General features: G+C 37.3%; 1 protein-coding gene and 1 non-coding gene across 6 annotated transcripts in view; both read left to right on the plus strand.

Moving 5' to 3' along the window:
• Positions 1-27678, plus strand: part of TTC3 (tetratricopeptide repeat domain 3) — a 129519-nt gene that overhangs the window by 61399 nt on the left and 40442 nt on the right. For all 5 annotated transcript variants that reach the window (XM_047099128.1, XM_047099129.1, XM_047099126.1 and 2 more), the window contains 14 exons: positions 37-149; positions 3543-3663; positions 6040-6162; positions 6931-7032; positions 8598-8690; positions 9324-9388; positions 10412-10548; positions 12359-12685; positions 15011-15262; positions 18107-18153; positions 19560-19616; positions 20150-20223; positions 21508-21672; positions 26191-27259. In XM_047099128.1, the coding sequence (XP_046955084.1) occupies positions 37-149; positions 3543-3663; positions 6040-6162; positions 6931-7032; positions 8598-8690; positions 9324-9388; positions 10412-10548; positions 12359-12685; positions 15011-15262; positions 18107-18153; positions 19560-19616; positions 20150-20223; positions 21508-21672; positions 26191-27259 (2745 nt within the window). The remainder of the gene's footprint in view (positions 1-36; positions 150-3542; positions 3664-6039; positions 6163-6930; positions 7033-8597; positions 8691-9323; positions 9389-10411; positions 10549-12358; positions 12686-15010; positions 15263-18106; positions 18154-19559; positions 19617-20149; positions 20224-21507; positions 21673-26190; positions 27260-27678) is intronic.
• On the plus strand, positions 969-1074 carry LOC124527348 (U6 spliceosomal RNA). The gene has a single exon (XR_006965812.1). It is a non-coding gene; the product is annotated as a U6 spliceosomal RNA (small nuclear RNA).

The following is a 27678-nucleotide window of genomic DNA, read 5'->3' on the forward strand; positions in this document are numbered from 1 at the left end:
AGTGTTAAGTGATCATTGTTTTTATTGCTACTGAAGGAATTATCTGAAGCTGAAAACCAGTTTAAGAGGATGATTGAACACTATCCCAATGAGGGACTTGATTGCTTGGCCTACTGTGGAATTGGAAAAGTATATTTGAAAAAGAACAGGTTAGTAGGAATTGTACTTTTTTATGCTCAGGGTGGATAACTCATTTGAAGTCTAAGGTGGTGGTGGTCCCTTTTCTGGAATTATATTGTTATTTTCTCTGTGGCATACTATCATAATTATGTTTGCTTGGAGGAGCAGCATTTCTGTATCAATATTAATTATTAATTGAGTATGACCAGTCAGTTCAGCACCTAATGCTTCCTTTTTTTGAATTTTATAAGAACGTTTGAAATAAGGTAATGTGACACAAAAGATTGTATATTTTTTTCTGTTAGTATATGTCACTTACAAATGGTGACTGAATTGATGTAAGTTAATGCTATATAAGTCTGATTATATGATTTTTTTGGTTACCAAAATACCTGTTTCCACTAAAAGCCCGTATAAATATGGTTTTAATATGAGATGTACATCTGTTCAAAGACATCATGAGTTAGAAATAAAAATTTGTTCTCTGAACTTACTCTATAGTTGGAATCATTTTTTTGTTTTAAGTTTATTTATTTTGAGAGAGACAGAGTGTGAGTGGGGGAGAGAGGGAGAGAGAGAATCCCAAGCAGGCTCTATGCTGTCAGCTCAGAGCCTGACTGGGGACTCGAACCCACAAACTGTGAGATCATGACCTGAACTGGAACCAAGAGTCTTTGGACGCTCAACCAACTGAGCCACCCAGCTGTCCCTATAGTTGGAATCCATACTCAAAGTTTAATATGTAGTTGTTCTCCAAATGTTTCTTTTCTTATCTTATCTTCCCAAATTGCTATAATACCCTTTGGGAATAGGATTATGCATTGGGCTTTAAAAAAGCTCTCTGTTCAGTACTTGCTTGCACAGCACATAGACTAAAATTGGAATGATACAGAGAAGATTAGCATGGCCCCTGCACAAGGATGCACACAAATTTGTGAAGTGTTCCATATTTTTGGCACAATAAAGCAGTATAATTAACTGTAAAATAACAGTAACAAAAAGAAAACCCAAAATTTCCTGTTATACACTTGCACTCAATATAATCGTAGGTATGTTAGATTACTTTATGAAGAAATAATTGTTGACTAATTGAATAGCATTCATAGCTTTTAATTATTCTTACATTTTAATCTGTCTTTTTAGGGGAAATTTTATCAGGCCTTTGGTACTCTTGGAAGCCCACTCTGGGAGTGTGCTTAGGACTTCTTTTATATGTTTTTAAAGATTAAAGAAAGTTCTTTAACTTCCCAAAGTTAAGTTCCTGTGACCAGGCCGATTTATATAAAAATCAGGTAGGGGCGCCTGGGTGGCGCAGTCGGTTAAGCGTCCGACTTCAGCCAGGTCACGATCTCTCGGTCCATGAGTTCGAGCCCCGCGTCAGGCTCTGGGCTGATGGCTCAGAGCCTGGAGCCTGTTTCCGATTCTGTGTCTCCCTCTCTCTCTGCCCCTCCCCCGTTCATGCTCTGTCTCTCTCTGTCCCAAAAATAAATAAACGTTGAAAAAAAAAAATTAAAAAAAAATAAAAAAAAAATCAGGTAGAGGGAGGGGAATTGAGGGTTTAGCAATCATCTGTGTAGTAATAGCAAGTGAAGTTAATTTCAAAGTTTAGCATAAATTGTTTAGGATATACCCTTTTTATTTTTATTTTTTAAGTTTGTTTATTTAGTTTTGTTTTTTTTTTTTTTTTGAGAGAGAGAACATGAGCAGGGAAGGGGCAGAGAGAGGGAGAGAGAAGTCCCAAGCAGGCTTTGTGCTGGTAGCGTAGAGCCTGACACAGGTCTCGATCTCACAAACCGTGAGATCAGGACCTGAAGCCAAAATCAAGAGTCAGACACTTAGCCAACTGAGCCACCCAGGTGCCTTTAGGATATACCCTTTTTAAAAAAAATTTTTTTTTAATGTTTATTTATTTTTGAGACAGAGAGACACAGAGCATGAACGGGGGAGGGTCAGAGAGAGAGGGAGACACAGAATCCGAAACAGGCTCCAGGCTCTGAGCGGGTCAGCACAGAGCCCGATGTGGGGCTTGAACTCACGGACCGCAAGATCATGACCTGAGCCGAAGTCGGCCCCCCAACCGACTGAGCCACCCAGGCGCCCCAGGATATACCCTTTTTAATGCAGCGGTCATATGCAGTTATTCACAAGATCTAGGAATAGATCGTAATGTGTAATATCATGGGAATTATGATAAATGACAAAGTCTTTGCCATTTTGAAAAGCATTTACATTTTGATTTCAAAATAATCTGGTGTGGGGTTCAATGTCTAATATGCTGGTTGTTTGCTGTTGTGATATGCAGTTTCTGGTAAAAGTTCTGTGAACTGTCTTACGGTGGATGGTGAATTTTCTGCGGGTGAATTTTTCTTCCCCATAGGCAAAAAAAAAAAAAAAAAAGGTTCTTAAATTGGGCAATCATTTCTAGATTGGAGAAAGCAGGAAAACTTTCTTCTCTAGTCTCAAGAGAATTATAAAGACTTGGTTAACTTTATAATCCAATATTTTAGTATTCTTTTGCTGAATGGACTATGGAAATCGATTGACATTTTTTAAAAACATAAACCATAACTAAAACATTTCATATAGTTAAAAGTTTACGTACACATTTGTTCTTTTAAAATACTGCTTTATGGTTGAAGATGTCTAGCATACACAGTCTCTTTAGAATTTTTTCAGAAGAGCGATTTTTACTATAGATGTCCTAATAGAGTTAAAAAAAAAAGTATTTATGATTGATTAATTTAAATGAAGGGTTGCCATTTCTCTACAGGAATCTAACTTATTAGTAAACAAAACAAATAAAAAAATGAAACAACCAAATTGTTCAGTTTTGTTTTAATTGTTGGAAACTTAAAAAAAATTTTTTTTAATGCTTATTCATTTTTGAGAGAGAGAGAGAGAGGGAGACACAGAATCCAAAGCAGGCTCCAGACTCTGAGCTGTCAGCACAGAGCCCGACACGGGGCTTGAACTCATGAACTGTGCGATCATGACCTGAGCTGAAGTTGGACACTTAACCGACTGAGCCACCCAGGCACTCCTAATTGTTGGAAACTTTAAATAATAAATTACAACTTTAAAAGGACTAGTGTGCACCTACCACAATAAAGCCTGTGTCCAGGCAGATTTGTGTTTTAATTTATATTACTTTTATAGTAAGCAATGGTAATGCTTTTTTAAAAAGTTTTTATTTTAATTCCAGTTAGTTAACCTGTAGTATTATATTAGTTTCAGGTGTACAATAATAGTGATTCAACATGCCTGTGTTTTTTAAAGAAAATATAGGTTGTATTGAATATTTCTCTACAGTGATTTATCAGATGTATTCTTAGTAAACTTGAAATCTCTGTGACTTTTATTGTGGGGAATGAAAATTCTTATCACAGCTTTAATATCTTCTTTCTTCATAATTCTGACTTTAGATTTCTAGAAGCTCTTAATCATTTTGAGAAAGCAAGAACCTTGATTTGTCGCCTTCCTGGAGTGTTAACTTGGCCCACAAGTAATGTGATTATTGAAGAGACTCAACCAGGGAAAATAAAGGTAACCATTGATTTTTGCAGAGAACTTCTAACCAACTCTAAAGAGCTTCTAACTGCAAAAACTAATTTGCACTGACTGACCCAGGTATCAGGAGACAAAAAGGTAGGGACACCCTGTCCTCAGCATCCCCACGTGTATTTCCCCTTTAAAGACTAGTGAGAATCACTAACATCTGTTAACTGTTTCCTATGTGCCGGTCATACAACTTGCATTTATCATACCTTTAATCTGTACAGCAACCCTGCAAGATGAGTACTAGGAATATTCTTATTTTACTGTAGATTAAGTTAGGGAGGTTAAATGATGATCTCCAGGTTAAACAGCTAGGAAATGGTGGAGCTGGGACTTGAATCTTGGCATTCTGACTTGAGAGTATGCATTATTTTTTTTTTTTAAGTTACTTATTTTGAGAGAGACAGAGACCATGTGAGTGGGGGAGGGGCAGAGTGAGAGGAAGAGAGATATAATCCCAAATAGGCTCTGGGCTGTGTGGGGCTGGAACCCACAAAGCCATGAGATCATGGCCTGAGCTGAAACCAAGAATCAGATGCTTAACCAGCTGAACCACCCAGGTGCCCTGAGATCATGCGTTATTAAGGAGTATGACTCACTGGTTATACTTAGAGAAAGGTATAGCATCATGGTTTCATCATGGTGACTATAGTTATTAAGATGGTACTTGAGGACTTAGAAAATAAATTTAGTCTCATATCCAGAGGCATAGAATGCTTTGCTACTTCTGAAAAGACTAAGTTACGTGTGGATTGACTAGAATAGGCCTTTACTTGTGGAGAGCTTGGCATGTGTACAGAACTTGGCTTTTGGCTGAAGCTTTTAAAAGCACAGGGGTCAACTCTTACAACTCAATAATAAAAGACAATCCAATTAAAAGTAGCCATTATACTGGAATTTAAAAAAATAATAAAAAGTAGCCAAAGGATCTGAATACCTCTATCTGCCAAACATTTCTACAGATAGCCAGTAAGCATGTGAAAGATGTTCAACACCATTAGCAATCTGGGAAATGCAAATTAAAACCATAGTGAAGATAGTACTTCATACACTCGGATGGCTGTATTCAAGAAGGAAGACAAGTGTTTATAAGATGTGGAGAAATCAGAACCCCCATACGTTGCTGGGGGACATGTAAAATGCTCTGGCAGCTTCTAAGTAGGTTGAAGATAGAGTAACCACATGACCCAGTAGTTTCACTTCTGGGGATATACAGAGAAAGGAAATCATATACTCTCACAAAAATGTGTACATAAATGTTTATTAGCAATATTATTCATAATAGTGAGAAAGTGGAAACAGCTCAAGTGTCCATCAACTGATGAATAATAGTTAAACCAAACCATTCATAAAATTGTATAGTGGTCCTCCCATAAAATTGAGTATTATTTGACCATAAGGAGTAATGAAGTACAGATAAGTACTACCGCATGGATGAACCTTGAAAACATGCTAAGTAAAGGAGGCCAGACACAAAAGATTGCATATTTTAGGATTCTATTCATCTAAAATTTCCAGAATAGGCAAATCTATATTTAGAGACAGCAAGTAGATCAGTAGTTGCCAGGGGCTAGGGGAGTAGGGGGAAATGGGGAGGGACTGCCAATTTGTAGGGGCTGGGGGAGTAGGGGGAAATGGGGAGGGATGGGGTTTTTGGTTGGGTGATAAATCCGTTCTAACTTTAGACTGAGGCAGTGGTTGTGCAACCCTGTGGACATACTGAAAGCCACTGAACCATATACATTTTAAACGTGTGGATTGTATGCTATGTGAATTATATCTCGATGAAACTGTTGAAAAAAAATCATCGAATGTTCTCTTTGTAGTAAATTGGGATGGAGACAGAGGAGCTATTGATAACAGAAAGCCAACACTGGAAGCATGGCCCAGGTCTCTTGGGGCGTCAGTGGCAGTGGGGTAATTCTCCAGGGAATGCACAAGATGCTTGAGGGTGATAGGATCCCAGGTGATGTGCCTCTGGCAAGGAGGAGCAGGGGAGATTCCTCAGGGTTATTCTTCCTCCTCTGACCCCCTCTGACTGCCTAAAGGACACTTGAAGAGCTAACCTTGTAAAATGAGCCTTGATGATAATAACACAGGATAAGATTTTGATTCTGACATTGAAATTCTGAAACTTTTGTTCATTCTTTTTTTTTTTTTTTCTGACTCTATCTCTGGGTATGTCTCAGCCTCCTTCTGAAAGGAAAAACTTTAAAAGTTATATGTAGTTTATTCTTTGCTAAAAAACATTTAGTCATTCCCATGCTGAAAATGTTTTGATGGCAAGAGGTTATTGAAGTCATAAGGACTTTCATTGGCAAATTAGTGTTGTTATAATATTATTTTTGTTTATTTTTGTTTTAGATGCTGTTAGAGAAGTTTATTGAAGAATGCAGGTTCCCTCCAGTGCCAGATGCCATTTGTTGCTATCAGAAGTGCCGTGGATATTCTAAAATCCAGATATATATAACTGATCCAGACTTTAAGGTACATAATGAACATACGGTAGGACAGTAACTTGCAGAATTATGCCTTAAAATGGATTCAAAACAGATTCTGTAATTGGAGGTACCTAAGTTCTCTGGCTTGTCAGCAGTTTTATGTCCTCTTGTCTGTACCTCATCCCCTGGACCTCTTAGGTCTATATCATCTCACACGGGGACCCAGAGCCAGTCACTAAAGAAACTCTGAGGGCAGGGAGTGACCTGAGAAGGCAGGCTAGCTAAGTCTATTTCAGCTTTCTAGCCACTGTTCATGTTCTTTAGGAACACTGGAAAGAAAATGAGGTTGTTACCTCTGATTTGTTGCAATTCTAATTTCTTATAAAATTTGAGTCTAAGAATCTAAGGGCCATTGTGACCACTGAATTCACTCCTAGAGACCTAAATCTGAAACCAGATCTGGCACTTAAGGTTACTTGGCTTTACTTTATTCAAGACAGTAGCTGCCCACTGTTCCTGGTTAGTAGATCAGGTGAATACTGTTTATACAATATTTGGTATTATAAAGAATAATGCAGCTATATGCTATGGAAATGAATATGCCAGTCAAGTTCTCTGTCTCTAGCACTAGGCATTTTGGGGTATAAAAAGATTGTACTTCCCTAGGAGAGAATGTGATGTCTAGTTATGTTTGCCAGGTGAACGCAGACAGCTCTCTCTTTTATCTTAATATGTGTGTTGTGATTGTGAGGGAGAGTGTGTGTGTGTGTAGACATCTTTAAAATGTATATTAAAAATTGTTTTAAACCCATAGGGTTTTATACGAATCAGCTGCTGCCAGTACTGTAAAATAGAATTTCACATGAACTGTTGGAAGAAATTGAAAACAACAACTTTTAATGATAAAATTGACAAGGTAAGTTCACAAAATAGCTTGGAACTTTTAGTATGTCTATTGTGTGTTGATTTTTTTCCCCTGAGAATCTTCAGAGAAAACTTTAAGTGAATATAAATTCCTTTCTGTGTTGTTGTTTTTTTTTTTAATTTCTTAAAATATTTATTTTTGAGAGAGAGAGCATGCGTGCGTGTGAGGGGGAGAGGGACAGAGATAAAGAGAGACAGAATCCGAAGCAGGCTCGGGACTCTGAGCTTCGTGAGCGTAGAGCCCAGTGCAGGGCTTGAACTCAAGAGCCGTGAGATCATGACCTGAGCCGAAGTCGGGCACCTAACTGACTGAGCCATCCAGGCACCCCCCTTTCTGTGCATTCTAAACATAACTAAAAGTTTTAAATTATTATTTGAATGATAAAGTAGAAAATCAGTTTTTGTTGTTACTTTATACTGGTATAAAGGCAATAGCCATAGAGACCTTTAATAAACTGTTTAACCAGTTTTTACATTGGGAATGTTATGGTTAAAAATAAAAATTTAAATGTCTAATGTTAACATTCTGATGTAGAATTGGGGTTTCAGATTTTTTATTTTCTACCAAAATGTAATGAGATAATTTGTGCTAAGCAATCAACTTAAATTTGGTACTCCTGCTTCTTTTTGTGGTTTTTCTTAATTAGCAAGGTTATAATGTTAATTACCATTAGCTAGGTGTACTTTGAAAGAAGGCACAGTTTTGTAATCTAATTTGCATTCATAGAATTTGTTTCTGATTCAATAAGCTATTGACTTAAAAAAAAAAACATTTTCTACACTGCTTAGCCTCATGTAATCCCCTCTTCTTGTTGGGGAAAAGAGTAAGGTGCTTGTGCGGTGTCTTCTTAGCAAGAGGAATTATTCAAGTTTGGTAGAAATAAATGCTCACATTTTATGCAGTTTCACATAGTTAAGTAATGATACAATGATATGAACAAATAACTGTTGCCGTTGAATCACTTTTGCTGTGTCTTACATTAACTGAGTTTCTCTAGTTACACAATGCTCCCTTAGTGGTCTTAACCATGCCTGTGGGTTGAAATACACTCTGTCAATTAGTCCTCTTTCACTAGGATGTATTAAAGTAATACACAATGCAAATATCTCGTAATTTACAATAAGAAGAGTTCATTTCTTGCTGACATTGATTGTCTTAAAGTTGTGCAAGCTGTTGCCAGAGTTGGGCTGTAGCATCTCCAGTCTACGTAGCTGTATTGTTTCTGAGTTGAGGTTGAAGAGTGACTGGAATGTGTTCTTGTGGCAGAGGGTGAAGAGGAATAGCCAGTTCATTTGGTGTTTCTTAAAGCTTTCGCGTGGACATAGTGTACATTATGTCAGCTCACCTTGCACTGACCAAGTCATGTGGTCAGCCCTACAGCTGGAAGTATATTCCTTCTATAAGGGAGGCTCCGAAAGTCGGAAGACAATGGGCAGGGACTTTCAGTGCCTCCCTAAAGGAAGTTTCTGATGTATCTTGACTATTTCTGATGATTAAAATGGTATGCATCTATAGATTTATGCAGAGATATAGCACTTGTTTTTTTAATCAAATAGGATTTTCTGCAAGGAATTTGTCTTACCCCTGACTGTGAAGGAATCATTTCTAAGATTATCATTTTCAGCAGTGGTGGTCAAGTTAAATGTGAAGTAAGTATCTAATAAAGGGAAAATATTACCAAATTGTTAATCAAAACATTTACACCTTTTAAAATATGATTTAAGTTTGTAGAAGTTGTACAGTCTTATGTTTTCCAGGAAAAAAAAGTTATTTAATTTAAGAAAATATAGGAAATTTTAGGATGTGAGAATATACCTTTGCAATGAAGGATTCTCACGTTCTTTAATTTCCTAAAAGAGGAGACTTTTGACATTTCAGTTTTACAGTTTGAACTCTTTGATAATCTTGTTTCCTTAATCCTGAGTAAATTTTTGGGTATTAACGAGGGTGGGGTTCTTAGGGAGGGGGAAGAGTTTCAAAGGATTACCTTTCACTTCATAATATGGAGGGTTATGGGTTGTTCTAATGGTATTTGTAGTTTATTTGATCTGCTCACTCTTAATTTTTTTTAAGCTTCCTAAGGTGTGTCTACTCTTTTGTTCCTCTTTTCAGTAAATTGTTTTGCTAAAATTTTCTGGGCTTTTGTCTGGGTCAGAGCATCACCACTGTTCTCTATCAAATTGAACATTGCGGGTGCTTCTGAAATGCTTGTTGCTTGTGGTTTTGTGCTTTATGTCATGGGAGTATGAGACAAATTTTGGATGTCTTTGTTTTATTTAAAGTTTGAACACAAGGTCATAAAAGAAAAGGTTCCTCCAAGACCTATTCTGAAACAGAAATGTTCTAGGTAAGATTTTTAACAATCAATTGGTAGTTTAATGATGTCTATTAGAATGTAATTCTGTTAAATGCAGATTTCTGAATTACGCTGTTTTAAATTGGCTGTGTACACATACCCAAGTAAGTGGTGTTTAAATGAATTTTGTGGATATTTAAAACTTGAAAAGAGAACTAGCCTAGAATGGTTAAATATCAAAAGCTTGAGTAAGAAACATTATTTGAATTTTAAGTAAAATTATGACATTTGATGCTGTGAAATGACGTTTGATTAGTAGATTTGGCATTTAGATAAAAATTATACACTTAGCTCTCAGTTGTTTAAACTTTAATTCCAAAAGCATTTTTCTTTTTTTTATCTCTCTTCAGCAAATATTTTTGAACCAATGACTATTTCTCACCCTAAAGAACTCAATATACTGTCAGAATTATTCACTTCTCTATATATATGTTGTTTAGATCAAATAATTCCAATGCTTTTTCTTTTTCTTTTTGGTCCTGCTTCTTGTTTTCCATTCTAAGAAGTGATTTTTTTCATCGTTTGTGACCAAGAAAAAGCAAAAGAAAAGATGAACAGAAATATTTGTTGAAGAGAATTCTTTGTAAACCATATCAACCAAATTCCAATGTTGTGGGCTGTCATTAGGATGTGAAAATAATATTTTACTGTGGAATCTTTCTTTGAAATTAGTGTACATATGCATTCTCTTACAGAGTAATTTTTACTATTTCTGTTTACCCTAAGCAGTAACTTATATATATGGTAATAACATTTGTATAACCTATACATGCCAGCCTTAATTATAAATCACTCAGTCATTGAATTCTTGTTTTCATGACACAAGTACCCTAATTTTAACCGAACACGTGTCAACAGTTTTTGATATTGAACAGAAGATGCAGGCCAAGTTCTAAATTCAAAGGGCAAATTCTAACTTACTGCTTGGAGAATGGTTTCTGTTAATAGGCAAAGGAAATAGTTAATTGAGTTTATAACAAAGGTGGATTACCACTAACTGTAAATGCTTATCAGCCTAGAGAAGCTAAGACTGAAAGAAGACAAAAAATTGAAGAGAAAGCTCCAAAAAAAAGAAGCAAAAAAATTAGCACAAGAAAGGATGGAAGAGGACTTAAGGGAAAGTAATCTGCCCAAAACTGAAGAGCAGAAAGGTATGCTGAAGTCCAAGGCATGATGAGAATAATATATTCTTGCTTAATATGTCCGTCTTACTGGGCATCGTGTTGCTACCGAATTGAAATTAAGAGTTCAGTTAGTATGTTAATACCGTCACTTTCTTGTGTTGCTCTAGATGGGGAGAAGTTGGTGTAAAGAACACTGAATTTGGAAGCAGTACATAGGGATTCAAAATCCTAGTACACAGGGATAGCGGTACACTAACATGGGGCAGAATCTGTGTCCATGTCCTCATCTCCAAAGTGACGGTGGAAATAATAGCTGACATGCATATTCTGTGTTTAGCAATGCTCTGAACCCCACTGTGCAGATATATGTGAATGTTGAATGTGAATTAGCTGAATGTGGAATTAGTTGAATGTGAAATAATGTTGAGTTCAAATAAAGAAACCGTTCATAAAAGATCGATAGAGATAACCTAACCCAGCCTTCTGTTTTACGTTCATCTTGTCATTATTCCCTGATCTACATGGGAATGTCTCAGTTGTTATACTGTTCCTGTGAGTATATTTACTTTCAGACTTTTTTCTTTTTAAACACTTTTTTAAGTTGATTTATTTATTTTGAGAGAGACAGACAACGCGAGTGGGGGTGGGACAGAGAGGGAGGGAGACAAGAAGAATGCCAAGCAGGCTCTGTGCTGTCAGCGCAGAACCCAATGTGGGACTTGAGCTCATAAAACTGTGAGATTATGACCGGAGCCGAAACCAAGAGTCTGAAGCTTAACCAACTGAGGCACCCAGGCACCAAGTTTTTTTTCTTAATTAAGGTTTTTTTTTTTTTTAATTGAGGAATAGATGATGTAACATTGTATTAGTTTTAGATGTACAACATGATGTATATATGGCATATTTGTATATATTGCAAAATGATCACCATAGACTATTAACTTCCATCACCATACATAGTTACAGAAATTTTTTTCTCATGACTAGAACTTTCAAGATCCACTTTTCTAGTAGCTACTTTCAAATGTGCAATACAGTCTTATTAACTGTAATCACCATGCTGTACATTACATCCCCAGGACTACTTTCAGTTTTCAGCTGAAGGAAGTTAATCTTTCTTGTTTTCTACTGTGATGGCTGTTCCCAAAATGAAATATTTCCTCTTGTTCTTATGTTTTATTTAGTATTCCATTAATGTTTCACCAGTCAATCAAAATTATCTTTTCTACTGTAAAAGTCTTTGGTGAATGTGTTTTAATTTTGCATGCTTCAAGGGGCTAAATGGCCCTCTGTAAGGGAGATGCCTGAGTTGGGAACATGAACTCTGAGAAATTTTCTGAGAACTTATCCAGCTTGGAATCAACAACTCCATGGGATCCTGTGATTTAGGATCCAATAATAAGATGAAAAACCTAACAGTAACTACCAAATATTAATTGAATTCAACTGAATAAATGATCCCTTCAACTCCAGAAAACATTCTTTGCATTCTTAGTGATTAAACATAGTTATTGAATGTAAATGTTGATGAGGCTGGGTTAGGATTGTTGAGGAAAGTAACCCTATTTTGGAGGAACTGAGTTTTTCGATGTTACATGAGTGGTACAGAGTGAAGGAGTACTTAACTTCTGATGTGTTTGGTTTAATGTGACTGTGTTTTCAAACATATTGCTAAGCAATTATTTTCCAAATTTCTTGAGTTTATTTAAAACATTAAGAATCCCTCTGAACCGTACTTTACGTTATTATGTAATGTTATATTATTTCTTTCTCAGTTTATATCTTTGCAAATTGGCCCCGTTGCTTACTTTAACTGACCACTTTTCTTTATCCTTAGAAACTGTAGACAGTGTTCAGAGTTGCCAGTTCCTTGATGACAGAATTCTGCAGTGCATAAAGCAGTATGCTGACAAGATAAAATCTGGTATTCTGAACACTTCCAAGCTTCTCAAAGAATTGCTTTCTTGGAAGGTTTTAAGCACAGAAGACTACACAACCTGTTTTTCTAGCAGAAATTTTCTAAATGAAGCGGTGGACTATGTCATTCGTCACTTGATTCAAGAGAAGAACAGAGTAAAGACCAGGATATTTCTGCATGTTTTGAGCGAGCTTAAAGAAGTGGAGCCCAAATTAGCTGCCTGGATCCAGAAACTGAACAGCTTTGGTAATGCCACTGAACTCGAGGGCTGCTGTTTATTAGTAGGAAGGCTGGATATCTGCCTCTGAACCCTCTTTTTTTCTATCATCATACATGATTTTTTTTAAATGTAGGACCACAAATTTGTCTGGTTAAAAGTACTGTTTCCTCCCAATTCACAATTTAGGTTATTTTATAGATAGGTTTCGGTTATAGATAAGTTACCTTTTCAAAAGGTGTAAACACAAGAAAGTTCAGTCACTTAGAAAATCCAGTCCTATATTTTGCTACTATTTGTAAATGTGTAAACCACGTGAATAGTAGGCACAGTCATGGGTAAATAGCACCCCCCCCCCCAGGCAGCTGTCTGAGTGCCCTCTGGGACCGTGCAGTTCTGTAGACAGATTCCTTAGAAAACTTAGAGGAAAGAATGGATGGAACTAATTGCTTAGGATCACCAAGGGCAATCCGTATCTAAAGATCATGAGAAAAATTCTCTGAGGTTGAATCATAGGATTATAAAACTCTGCTACTACTGTTCCTGATTTTCCTAATTTGGTTGAGGAAGACCCTCTCCTCCCCCTAAGCAGCCCAAGGCCATGCGGGGACCTCAGAAAGCAGCTGCAGATAGAGTTGTTGTCTAACACTAGATTGAGAGTTTTCTGGGTACCTACCAGGGCACTGTTTACCTTGGTGACCGTGATGGCAACTGGCCTCATATGGTAGATGACTCCGTTGGCAGCAGTTGGATACAAGGCCAGTAGGAGCCATAGCAGGGCAGTCCAAAGAGTGAGCCTGCCAGGCCTCTGCAAGTCACACAGATCTGCTGGAGTTTTTAGGGACAGGGAGCTGTTAGAATTCTAGAGTTTGGGGAGTGTATTGATAATTTTCTGTCAGTGGAAACAAAGTAGGATAGAAGCAAGCTCAACATAGTTGATAGCTAAGTGTTGCTGCTTTGAGCATAGGTCTGCATGGGTTTCTGGTCCCAGAAAATCACTCTTAAGTGATCAGGTTGTCATTAGCATCTACTAACAATCAAATAATAAATTACAATGTTATTCTCACTTTAATCTGCTTTGGAAGATAGGCTCAGGAGAAGTAGGCTTTCTGGTTATATTTACCTGGGCAAGAGTGCCTGCCATTGTTGCTTTGGGTAAACTAGAGCATTTGAGCCTTATAGTTCACTGATGGAAATGTTAATGTGGCCTTTTGATATAATTCACATTTATTCTGAAGATTAAAGTATCATTTTAATAAGTATGTATGCATAGTATTTAAAATTGTTTCTATTTAAATTACTTCAGGCATGTTAATTAAAGTAAGGCTGTACTGTAACCCTGATGTAAAACTCATATATATTTAAGGCAAGTAATTTCCAATTCTTGGAATTTTACTTCTCAACAAAAGTCTATACTGTGGAGTCACATCATGTGCGTATTTAACATGAGAGGTCAGGTCACATGCAGGGTGTGGGAAGAGGTTAACATTTTAATACTAGAAGCCATCTCGTGCCTTCCCTTCAGTGAGCACATTTTTCATGCATCATGACCACTGCAAGGTAACTATTTCATCTGGAAGAAACAGCCATCCAAGGTAATTTTGACTCAGCAGTCTGCTTCATTTGCTGACTGATAAACCATGGCCAACACGAGGTGATCATGCTGTATCAGAGGCGAGTGGGAAGACAGAACAGAGCCAACCTTTGCCTTTTGGTGGCTGTTGGTAGGGTCAGGGCTCACCGCCCCTCCCTCAGTAGAGTTTGCAGCTACTTCTTTCTCTGATTGGGTAGCAAGTGGAGTAACAGTGGGAATAGTGACTATCCTGATTTTGGAGGAGGGTAAGGAGCCATTGATGGAGGTATTGGGTGGGGGTGGTTACCCATGTCCTGTTTTAAAGGCATTTGGGAAGCTTTTGCATATTACTGATTTTTTGTTCCTGTGAAAGATATATAGAAAAGCACTGTAAAATCTTGCTAGCTTGCACTAATTAGGATGAACATCATTTTGAATTAGTGAAAAAGTTGTTATATTTTTAAAGGAATTTAATGCCTGCTTTCATTGCCTAAGTCTAGTAAAAATAACCTTATAAACTTTTAATATACGAGCTATTTTGTAAGAAGCTTTTGGTCCATCTTATTCAACTAATAGAGAAGAATGATTGTCATTAGCCTATCAGTGTTAAGTCGTATTCTAAAATGCAAAATAGCTTGAACAAGTTTATGTTCAAATACGTGTTTTTCACTGAAAATGTAAGCAAATTATAATTGAACTGCTTTCAGAGATGTATGACTGAGTGTGATTTTACTGTAAATGATTTTCCCTTTTTCTGATTTGGGTTTTGTTTTTATTACAGGTTTAGATGCCACGGGACCTTTTTTTTCTCGTTATGGAGCATCTCTTAAGGAGCTTGATTTTAGCATCATGACTTTTCTCTGGAATGAGAAATACGGTCATAAACTAGCCTCTATAGAAGGAAAGCAACTTGATTATTTCTGTGAGCCAACATCATTGAAGGAAGCACGATGTTTAATATGGCTGCTAGAAGAACACAGAGACAAGTTCCCAGCGTTGCATAATGCTTTAGATGAATTCTTTGATATAATGGGTATGTAGACTGAGTTTTAGTTTATATTATATCTAAGGGGGAAAAATATCTCCAAAGGACCTAGCTTATTTAATACTTAAAAAAATAGTGAGAATTGTGGTACAGCCAGCTTATGTGGGCAAATTAGTGATTAAGAATAATGATTTTTTTTTGGTCATAGAATCTTTTTACTCTGTTGAGCCAAGTGTTATAGAGATACTCAGATGGGTATATTATACCCAAGTTGAGCCAAGTGTTATAGAAATACTCAGATGGGTATATTATACTGACTACGTGCCATACTGTTCTCATTTTAGGTACTTTAACAGTATCATGGCAAAAGTTGCATATTAGGTGGACAGAATTTATTAGTAAATGGTTTGATGTTTAACATTCAAGAAAACATTGCCCTGCAAAAGAGGTGATGTTTGCAGAATCTATAAATAGCACATCTGTTGTAGTGGGAAGAACTTAGAATTGGGAGTTAGGAAAAGTAGGTTATGGCCCAGCTTCTCTAATTCAATTCATTAAAAACTTTGTTTTTACAACTTCTTCAAGGCCCCTGCCTGAGCTGGGTGTTAACCAGGTACTCAGAAATGTTTATACTAGTCCCTGCCCTCAAGACCTTATGTTGTCGAAAAGGGAGTAAAATGAATATACAAATAACTATAATATGGCCGTAAGCTCAATAAGAGAGGATCAGAAAGAGTGCTGGGGGTTCAAATGGAGGATCAAGCCCTTGTGCTCTTCCTGGGGAGGGCGAACCCTTGGTGCAGCACTGGAGTCCAAGCTGTGAATGGGGAGGTAGTTGGACACCTCCCAAGTTGACATCTGGGATTAGAGACATGGGGTTGAGGAGGGAGTCAGGTCACCTGTTTGGGTAGTGGCATGGAGTCCAGTTTGGTAGAATAGGAGGACTAGTAGTTAATTCCTTAGTTTCCCTTGGATCTTAGTTTCTTCATCATTGAAGTGATAGGATTTAGAGCCATTGATCTGTGTGGTCCCATTTTGCTTCAAAATTCTAATATTCTTAGATTCTATATTAATTTTAATTTATCTTTGGTACTACATGTATGCCTTATGATAATCTCCCACCCCACCTCAATCCCTCAGCATTCCTTAGTATTTGCTTTACATGTTGTCAGCAGTTAGACCTAAAATTTCATGCTTTGTTTTAAAGAGCACATTAAAAAGTCCAGCCTTGTACAGGAGTATCACACATTACAAATTTCATACGTATAAGGAACTGAAAAGCTTGCTTTTGTTCTGGGTCTTAGGAAGGAGCACATTCAAATATAGATGGCTTATTTTTCCAGGACACAGCTTCATGGCTGGAGGTGACGTGCTTGTTGATAGCCTGAATTTATTGCCGTCAGTTTGCTGCTGCTGGTAGTAAAATACTGTCTGGGGACTGAGCTTACAAAACCCGATGCATGTTTGGATCACACAACAAAATAACTAAAAAGGACACAGTTCTTTCTTTGTGTGCATTTTTTCTGATTCTTGTGTTCTATACCCCAAATATACTATGACTATTCCTCTGGTTTTAGTCATAGAGTCAGAAGCCACCAACCAAATGACTAGCCATCCCAACAGATTTTCTCTCCAAGAGCTGTGCTTCTCACCCTTACTCCAGACATTTTCAATTTTGTCTCTTTTCATTTAAAGGGATGATTATATTTCTTAAAACTTTTCAGAATCCACTGATCTTGTAAATAAAAACATCCAATCCTATCACTAATTCAGAGTTTCAGCCTGTCTCCTGAACTCTGCATACTGTTTTACTGTTGGTAGTTCTTTGTAGACAACTAAAAGGTCCCTTAAGAGCAGTGTGGCTGAACCCACTTACTGTATCCCCAGGGACCTGTTTTTCCTAAATTTATCTCAGTAACATTGTTGTATATCTTGTATCTACGCAGGAAACCCTGAAAAAAGTCTTGATTCTTCCTTTTCCCTATTACCCCATATCTAGTCTGTCACCCGTTCCAGTAAGCTTTATCTTTGATCTCTCCTCTCCTGTCCATCTGCACTTCCCTAGGTCAGAACCTTAATAAGCTTTCCATGATTAGACCATGCTGGTAGCCTCCAAACTGGTGTCTGTTCTTTAGATCTTCCCACTACAGATCTTCCTCTTATATTGCCACTAGTGACTCTTCTGGAACATCTCTTTCATTCAACTGTAACAATTCTGTTAAATACTTGCTTAGTTTTGCCTACACATTAAATTCACATCATCTGTGTGATTTATCATCACTCTCCCCATGTGCCCTGTGTACACCCCACTTCTTGAAGGTGTACAAACCCTCCTCGTACTTTTCCTGCCTCATGTCTTTGCTCCTGCATTTGCTCCAACTACGTCCTGCCCCTTTGCTTGTTTATTTCAAGTCTCATTTTGATATTGCATCCCTCTCTGAGCCTTCCCTGGCCTGTCATTGGGCCTTTATCCTTGAAAACTGTATTATTCCATCAGCTTTGTTTCCATTGTATTTATTGAGGCACTTGGCACTCTGGGTTGCACATATTGGCTTGCTTGTGTATTTGTACAACATAAGCTTAGAATACAAGCGTATCTATGACAGGGATTATTCTCTGCATCTTTGTATTCGCAGCATCTAGCACAGAGTTTGATATCTAGAAGGCACTCAAATTATGCTGAACTAGATTGACATTTTGTGATTCTTTGTAGTTGGTTTCCATTTAATTGGCCATTTGCTCTTGGTTTCTAAACTAAACTTGTGTCAGAGCAAAATAAGGAGCAAAATATAGTTGATGATAGTAGTGTCTGCGGTGATTTTCTTTAAGGCTTTAGTGTGCTGTCAATGTAAAAATTTCATTTTCTCACAATTTATTGGTATTTTCCTACAGACAGCCGCTGTACTGTATTAAGGAAACAAGACAGTGGTGATGTGCCGGTAGGTTATTTGATTGCTTTAAACGTGTTAATTTGTGTTAGCCAAAGGAAGAGAGGAGTACCCAGGCCAGTGTTTATTTACATCACAGGTGGCATTCTAGAACCAAACATGGAGGATTTCTGGCTAACATATACTCATTTATAGAATGTTAATGCCAGTCTTCCTCTTGGAATTAGAGTGACAGTCAGCAATCAGCAAATTCAAGAGGCTTAAATTAGACAATGTCCATAAAGTTTCGCAACTAATAATTGTTAATCTCAGAAATAGGGAACGAGTTGAGTCATCTCCTGCCTAAAAATGAAAAGTTATCTGTAATGATTAAAATTCTTTTTTTTTTTTTTTTTAATTTTTTTTTTTTTCAACGTTTATTTATTTTTGGGACAGAGACAGAGCATGAACGGGGGAGGGGCAGAGAGAGAGGGAGACACAGAATCGGAAACAGGCTCCAGGCTCTGAGCCATCAGCCCAGAGCCCGACGCAGGGCTCGAACTCACGGACCGCGAGATCGTGACCTGGCTGAAGTCGGACGCTTAACCGACTGCGCCACCCAGGCGCCCCTGTAATGATTAAAATTCTAATGTTTTGTTCTGTAAGGAAAAAAAGAGACTTTGTTTTGAATGGCTCCAAACTAAGTTAAGTTAAAATAATTCCAGAGTCGTTTATCTTAGTAGGTTGTGGCAGTTTTCAAACAGAAAGATGCATATTTACTGATTTTTAGGATCAGGTCATCTGTACTTGAACTTTTCTTAATCTGCCTGTGAAATATACTGCCCAGCTAAATATGGAAACACACTAACACACCCAGTGGGAAGTTAAATGTCTTCTAAGTCCACTGTGCCTCAGAGTTGGAGTGCCTCAGGCGTAGAGTGTCCAGTTTACCTTAAGAAAAGGAATGCCATTGAAATGGTGGTAGCATATAATCGGAATTACTCTAAAAGACTGATTAATTACTTGAAATAACATACACCTTATTAAAATGTTGGACCAAGAGGTGGTTCAGTCGGTTAAGCATCCGACTCTTAATTTCATCCCAGGTTATGATCTCACAGTTCATGAGATCAAACTCTGCATCGGGCTCTGGGCTGACAGTGCAGAGCCTGCTTGGGATTCTGTCTCTCCCTCTCTCTCTGCCCCTCCTTTGCGTGTGCACACACACACACACACACTCTCTCTGAGAAATAAAACATTAAACAATTTTTGGAAGCAATTTTAGTTATAACAGTCATTATTAGGCTTTCTCTTATTTTCTATTATAAATCATAACACTAGGGCTAACATATGAAGTGTTATTTTTGTTCAGCATTTTGTGGATATTCAACTTGTGGCTAAAACCAGTGTATACTTTATACAGAGCTTCATCATGCTGTTATTTGAGTGTTCATTGTCTTTTTCCCCCATTTTTCCAGTTTAATTCTGCCAAGATAAAAAATAAAGGCAAGAAAAAGAAGCCAAAAGATTCAAAGGTATGGAGTATTTTTGGTATTAATTCTTGTCTAAAATAGTTAATTGAATATATAAATTAGAATTAACAAGTTCTTGGGGATATTTTGAAGTACTTTATAGAGAAAGACTTTTTTTAGGATTTAAAGATTTGCTCCAAGCCCATGAGCCATATAGGGCATTATTTATCTTCTGGGGGGTTCTTCATGGCTGTCATGTATGTGGGAGCTCAGGAGGGCAGGAGGTGAGACAGTGAACAGATATTAGAGGAGGATTAGAGCAGCTCTTTGTAAGTTCTGCTAAAACTTGGCTTTTTATCTTTGACATTTGAGTTTTTTTTGAGTATTGGAAGCTACCTGAATGTTAAGTTGGGCCTATTTATGGGTGTTGAAACTTTATTACTATGTGTTCCTGTTCACAAGGAAATTTAGATAAGTCTTACATATTGGCAATTTGCATGCATATTTATATAAGCATTCATTTGTTTTAATGCTAATTTTTTTTCATGGAATTTTAAGGTAGAAAATTGTTTTCATTTTTGTGTGTTTTAAACTAGCCTATGTTAGTGGGGTCTGGAACATCTTCAGTAACCCCAAATAATGAGACTATCACTTCAGGTGAAGACCACAAGTAAGTAAAATTGAAAATGTGTGCTTCAAATTTTAACTCAAGTGTATTAACTTAGCAAGTGGTATTAATTTAACATCATTTAAACTTGTGTTTTATTTCTCTAACTTTACTATCTAAATATGTGCATCTGTGATGACAGCCTAGTGTGATCCATCTTGGTTGATTTTATAATATGGCTTGTCAGCATTAAGAATTCCTGCAAACAACATTAAAATCATTGGGCTAATGACATTCATTAGATAAGTTTGGGAACTTACTATATGCAAGATACTATGCAAAGATTTAGGAAATAGTCTTTAAGATGTTCAGTGAAGAGAATTTCCTACTGATAATTACTAGCATATTTGCTATAATAGAGAGGAAGATGTTTTAGATGTTCAATCTTAGATGTGAATGATTTTCATTGGCATCTAGTTGTTGAAACTGAGTTTTCAGAAAACAAGTAGACGTAAGAAAAAGTAAAAGTAGTGAGTAGCAATGACCTTTTTGTCATATTCCTTTATGAACCAGAAACCTATTTTTTTTTTCACATTTCTTAAAGGAGTTGTCATAAGAGCTGCTTTTGCTCATTTTCATGGATTCTTTAAATGGAGGAATTATTTTAAGTTCAAATAGTAATAGTCCATACTTAGACAGAACTTATGTACCAGGTACTATTCTCAGGGCTTTACATATACAAACTCATTGAATATACTCTTCACCCTGGGAGATAAGTACTGTTATCATGTACATTTTACAGATAAGGGGATTCATGCACAGTGTAGTTGAGTGCCTAAGAACCTGAAGCTTGTACATGTCTGAGCCAGGATTAAACCTGGTAGTCTTGTTTTAGAACTCACAAACTGCTACATCTTTTTAGAATGCAAAATCGTACACTTTAGCAAAAGAATCTTTTTGTTAAGTGTTTTACTGGTTCCAATCTCACTTTAGCTTAAATTAATAGCAGTTATAACAAAATCTTTAACAAGTTACAATTAATATAACATTGATACTTTTAAAACCAGGAGTTTCAAAAAATTTGTTCTTGGGATCAAGAGTAAGTAGTTAGTTAAAAGTGCTTCCTTAGAGGTTTATAAATGTATACACACACACACACGGTTTATAAATGTCTACACACACACACACACACACACACACACGGGTAACTTTTCTGCATTTAATTATCTGGTAGTGTTTTTTTGCATTGTAAGGCTGAGTTGTATGTTACTATCTTTGTTTTAATTTAAATATTCTGGGTCATCTCAAAGTTTAGGACTCACAAAAAAAATTTCTTTTTTTAATCAGCAGACGCAATCCAAATTCTGCAGGCCCATTTGTGGTACCTGACCACCTTCGGCAAGATGTAGAAGAATTTGAAGCTATCTATGAACAGCACAGCAGTGAATATGTTGTCCGTAATAAGAAGCTGTGGGACATTAACCCAAAACAAAAATGTTCAACGCTGTATGAGTAAGTAGTTTAACATTCCTACTAGTATTATTTCATCCTGAAGCTGCCAGTTAAAGATTGCAGGTTGTTTAATTTGTGTCCCTTTTGCTTATTAAAGGAATCATTTATTGGCTTACAAAGTTGGGAAGGAAAGTATTTTTATGGCTTTTGTCGTGTAGTGCACAAAGTTAACTGAGGGTTTTTAATTTTAAATTTAGAATCCTGGAGCACCTGCGTGGCTCTGTTGGTTGAATGTCCCAACTCTTGGTTTCAGCTCAGGTCATGATCTCACCATTCTTGAGATGATTGGAGCCCCGCATCGGGCTCTACACTGACAGCACAGAGTCTGCCTGAGATTCTCTCTCCCCCCACTCTCTCGCCCTCTCTCACTCCCTCTCTCTCCCCCTTTCTCTCCCTCCCACCCTCCCTCCTCTCAAAATAAATAAATAAACATTTAAAAAACAAAAAAACCACAGTGGTCTGGCTGGACCCAGGCTCTGGTACTTGAGGGCAGCCAGGACCTTTTATCAGTAGATAGATAGATAGATAGATAGATAGATAGATAGATAGATAGATAAGTAAAGTAAGTAAAATAAATAAATAAATTCAGAATACTACTAATAATTGGTTTTGTCAGTTTGAGCTGCTAATATAGATATTTTCTGTCTCTAAAGCTGACCCTGGTATGTACTGATAGGACTGTAAAAGTTTCCAGCCATATCTTTCATCATGAATTCCAGGGTATACAGTACTCCTCCCTTATCCTTGGTTTCGCTTTCTGAGGTTTCACTTACCTGTGGTCATCCGCAGTCCAGAAGCAGATGATACTCCTTCTGATCTGTTGTCAGAAGGTCAGTAGTAGCCTAATGTTACGTCACAGTGCCTGTGTCACTCACCTCACTTCATCTCATCACAGAGGCATTTTATCTCCTATCATTGCAAGAATTGAGTGAGGATAGTGCAATAAAATTTTGAGAGAGAGACCACATTCACATAACTTATATTACAGTATATTATTGTAACTGTTCTATTTTATTTTTAGTTATTGCTGTTAATTTCTTATTGCACCTAATTTATAACTTAAACTTTATCATAGGTATATATGTGTAGGAAAAAATAGTATAGGGCTCAGTACTATCTGTGGTTTCAGGCACCTGGGGTTGTGGAACATCTCTCTTGTGGATAAGGGGGGAGTTCTACATTTGAGAAGGAGTCCTATTATTATTTGGTCTCATTGTTCTTTTGCTGATGGATGCTGTTGTTTAGCATCTCCTAAGTCCAGTGACAAGTAATGTAGCTTGTCAAAGTGTTGCCCTTTTATTGGGTAATGAGGATACCAGGATCCCATTATTACTTCTGCTGAGGTGACAGGTGTTCTGCTGAAATGATAGTAAAGGTAACAAGACCTTGTATCTCTGTATTGTACAGGAGACTTGTCTTCCTGACATTGACATAATACAAGAGAAACAGACTTTTCTTTTTAAATAACTTTGGCTGTTACTTTGGGATTGAAATGTGAATATGAAATCAACGAGTCTGAGTAGGGTAGATGAAATAATGGAGTAAAGGGTTCAGGAATATCTAACAAGCAGTTACCATTTTGAGCTTGGTATTACTAAGTAGTGCATGCTACCTTCCTTAAGAAGACAAATTGAGGGTTAAGATCTGCAATAGGAAATTAATTTAAGACCTGGTTATTCTCGCAGAAAACCTGTTACTCATCCATAGTTTAGTCCTTGCTTCTGTTTTCCCCAGTCGCTTCTTTCCTTTTCAGTCTGGTTATGCTCCCAGACCCTTCTTTATGGTTTTTCTTTAAATTTTTTTTTTTAATGTTTATTCATTTTTTGATAGAGACAGAGCGTGAGTGGGGGAGGGGCAGAGAGAGAGGGAGACACAGAATCAAAGCAGGCTCTAGGCTCCGAGCCGTCAGCACAGAGCCCGATGCGGGGCTCGAACTCACTGACCATGAGATCATGACCTGAGCCGAAGTCAGATACCCAACCGACTGAGCCATCTAGGCACCCCTATGGTTTTTCTTTAGAGTTGAAATGCTGAGCATATCATATTTCCAGAAAACTCCTGGATGACCCCATGGAAACAGCTATAAAACTACACTAGTATTTCTTAAAATATGGTAGGCTTTGCTTCAAGCATCCGAAACTGAAGCTAAACTGTGTCATTGTCAGGACCTTGCTTCTTAAAGAATTTATTACTGTTATAAGTGAGAGGAAATTAAACAACTTCATGAGGAAGAAAATAGGCTGATGTATTTTGAGATAAAACTTTAAAGTCAAAAACTTACAGGAAGTTACACCTCAAAACAATTCTTTCTCTGAATTTTCAAAAGTAGACATGTGATGATGAGCTTAAGAACAATTTCTTTTAGGGGTGCCTGTCTGGCTCAGTCGGAGGAGCGTGTGGCTCTTGATCTCGTCGTGAGTTCGATCCTCATGTTGGGTGTAGAGATTACTTAAATGAATAAATGAATAAAACTTAAAAAAAAAAAAAAAGAATGATTTCTTTTAGTGGCCAGTGGGTAAAAGAAAGAAAAATGAAACTAAAATTTTGTGTATGACAAGAGTGTTAGAGTAGAAAAAAAATATTGCACAAGGAATCCAGAATATTGGGATAACTGCTGTTAATTTTATCCTGACTCACGTATTCCACTGTGAAGGTGGGGATTAGACTGATTGGTGTATAATTGACTTGACCCTCTTCTAGTTCTAACAATTTATGATTTTAGATAGTTGAAGGGAATTGTATTTCATTGGGTAGCGTTCTGCACTTAGCTTTTCCTACCACCTCTTTCGTGGTATTAATTAGTCAGCCACGATTTATTTAACCACTTAGGGTTAAGCACTGTGGAAGATTGCAGACAAAGTAGAAGACACAGTCCTTTCGCACAGCTTGCAAGTAGCAGGAGAGCTGCATCATTGGTCTGATCACACTGTATTGTAAAGAGAATGACTTTGTGAGGGAAGAATCATGAGCTTCTACAAAACAGTGATTTGTCAAAGGGCCACCGCCAGCATACTAGGGTGGGAATCCTTTCCCAAACATTTTCTTCATCCTGTCCCTTGCCCCTGTGCCTTCAGTGGCCTGTAATGGCACTATGGAAGGCCTGCCATGACCATTTCAGACCCTGATGGTCCCTATCCAAGTGTGAAAATATATGTACGCGAGTAAACATGTACTTGCATATATGAGATAACAACATAAGAACTATTAATCTTTCTGGTATAGTTAGGTTTTTGTTGTTTAAAGTGCTGTCTCATGTAGTGTGCCGTTTTTACCTCTGGTTCTGAAGTGCAGGAACACTATCCCTTTTAGAGTCTGAGACTTTGAACAGGAGCAATGATGAGAGAGATGCATCTTGTTTAACTTGGCAGAAGTGGAGTCAGCCTCCTTGTTTCAGTTGTATCTAGCATCTTTCATTAGAGCTTTGGCCTCTTTCATGTCTGCCGAACAGCCATACCAGTACCACTGTTCTGTGCGTCAATGGATGGTTGCTAACCCCTGTAAAACACTGGTTATAAAGAAGTCATATTTATGCTATTTTGGACCCAGTGTTTCCCTTACAGAGATGATTTTTCAGGGCTAGAAAGATGTATAAATAGTTAAAGTTCATTTTTGTGTTGCGTTTCAAATAATAGCAACTATAAAAATTTTATTCACAATATGGTTTATAACACACTTTCCCTTTGGGCTGGGGACCCTTGTTAAATTTTGTCCTGCCTCAATGTTTGAAAAATTCATTGCTAGTTAGGCAGTGGAAAAAATGTGGAGGCTCTATTTCTTTGAAATTGCATAGTATGTGTCTTGGTTGCTAGTTATGCCATTGTTATAGACTGAATACCAAATTCTAATGGAAGAGGAAGGCTCTTGGAGCCTGACACAAGAATGGGAAAAGAAAATAGCCCCTTAACTGGAGTGTACCCCAGTCTAGGACTGGATGTAGATTAAGGGATCACCCCATTATGTGTGTCTGATCCTCTGCTATATTGATTATTTGATTTTTTGTTTTGTTTGTATTGGTTTGTTGATCAGACATGATTAGTTTCAGTACTTCTGAATCATTGCATATTTCTAAACAGAAAAATGTTAAGAGTTTTACTGTATGTAAATTCCAATAGGATTTTAATGAAATTTGATTTCTTCTCATTTGACATTCTTGTTACTGATACTCTTGTTATTTTTCTTGAATAAATTTTCTTTTCGTTACTTTTAAAATAGATTGTATAATTATGTAATTGAAATTTATGAAATAACTTTTTAATCCCTTTTCGGTTTTTTTCCCAACAAATTTTTTAAGGATTATTCTCCAAGGGTAAACAAAATTTTGCTTCTAGAGTATCACTGATTGCATATAGCTTTTGTCAGATTTAATATGAGTATAATATGTTTGTTGGGGAGGTGTTGAGATCAGTTGGAAGTGAAATAGTATTTTTCTTGGGGAGAATTTTGGGGGAAACACTTTTTTCAAAAGAACATGTTTAAGTACTTCCTTGTAATAACATGTAAACATAAATTTTTTCCAAGTTATTTCTCTCAGTTGTTGGAAGAGCATGGTCCCTTGGACATGAATAATAAAATGTTCTCTGAAGAATATGAATTCTTCCCAGAAGAAACTCGGCAAATACTAGAAAAAGCCGGAGGTTTGAAATCTTTTCTCTTGGGATGTCCTCGTTTTGTTGTGATTGACAACTGTATTGCATTGAAGAAAGTTGCATTACGACTTAAGAAAAAGAGAAAGAAGAAAAACATTAAGACAAAAGTGGAAGAAATTTCAAAAACAGGGGAGTATTTACGAGTTAAACTACCACTGAATCCAACCGCAAGGGAATTTAAACCAGATGTAAAGTCCAAACCAGTGTCTGAGTTATCTTCAGCACCAGCTTCTGAGGACGTGAAGCCCAAACCTGTATCTGCTAATTCTCCCCAACCAACCTGTGAAGCTGTGAACCCGAAACCAGTGTCTGATAATTCTTCTAGATCAGTTTCTGAGGATGAGAAGCCCAAGGAGGTCTCTTTTGATTCTCCCACATCAGTGTCTGAGGATGCCGGTCATAAGCAAGTATCCTGTAATTCTCCCAAACCAGCCTCTGAGGATGTGAAACCAACTTACTGGTCTCAACCCCATTTGGTCACAGGATACTGTACATACCTCCCCTTTCGGGGGTTTGACATTACCCAGACACCACCAACATATATGAACGTGTTACCCAGTTTGCCCCAGTACACTAACATTTATACACCTCTAGCCAATGTTCCTTCTGAATATCAGCTGCAAAGATCAGTACCAGTGGCGCCATCATTTGTAGCCAGTGACAGACCAGATGAAAGTGCTGCTGTATATTTTGAGGGTCCTCATTTGAATGCTGAGAATACTCCTCCTGGTAACGAGATTGCCCCTAAAACACAGATCCTTCAGGAATCTTTGGAAGTATCAGTAAAGACACAGTGCAGCATGAATGGTGACGGTACAGCCCTCAGTGGGTCTAACAGCCATGAAGGTCACTGTGGAAATTCTGCCAACAAGTGGGAAGTAAATCTAGAAAGTACCGACGAAGTAACAAATATTCCACATACACAAATGGCTGCTATACAGGTAAGACCTAAATAGAAAAAAGTAATCTCAATTCTGAAGTTAAATTTTCCTTTTCATCTTTCTTTGCCATTTACTAAAATTCTTTTAAATTATTGACTTTATAATGGTTATGAAAGCTTTTGCCTGGAAATGTTTTAAAAATATGAACCCTTTTGTAGGGCATGATCGGTAATTCAGAAAGAATTTTTGGGTCTAGTAAATAATACCCTTCTTCCCTAACCAAGTTTTGTACCAGTTGAGAAATGAGATAGAGGAATCAGCAGATGGAGCCTTCACGTTAATGATTAATAATGGCACCATTGAGGATGATGTAGTTACTTCTGTAGCACTTGCACATCCTGGTATTGAAGCCCTGACACACCAGCCTACCTACCCAGTTAGAGCTAGACCAGGAAACCTCACAACGTGGGGTGCTGGCC

The sequence above is a fragment of the Lynx rufus genome, unplaced genomic scaffold, assembly GCF_022079265.1.
Source record: "Lynx rufus isolate CCGP_SWC_20201006 ecotype Redwood Valley unplaced genomic scaffold, mLynRuf1.p SCAF_5, whole genome shotgun sequence".
In the NCBI taxonomy this organism is placed as follows: Eukaryota; Metazoa; Chordata; class Mammalia; order Carnivora; family Felidae; genus Lynx; species Lynx rufus.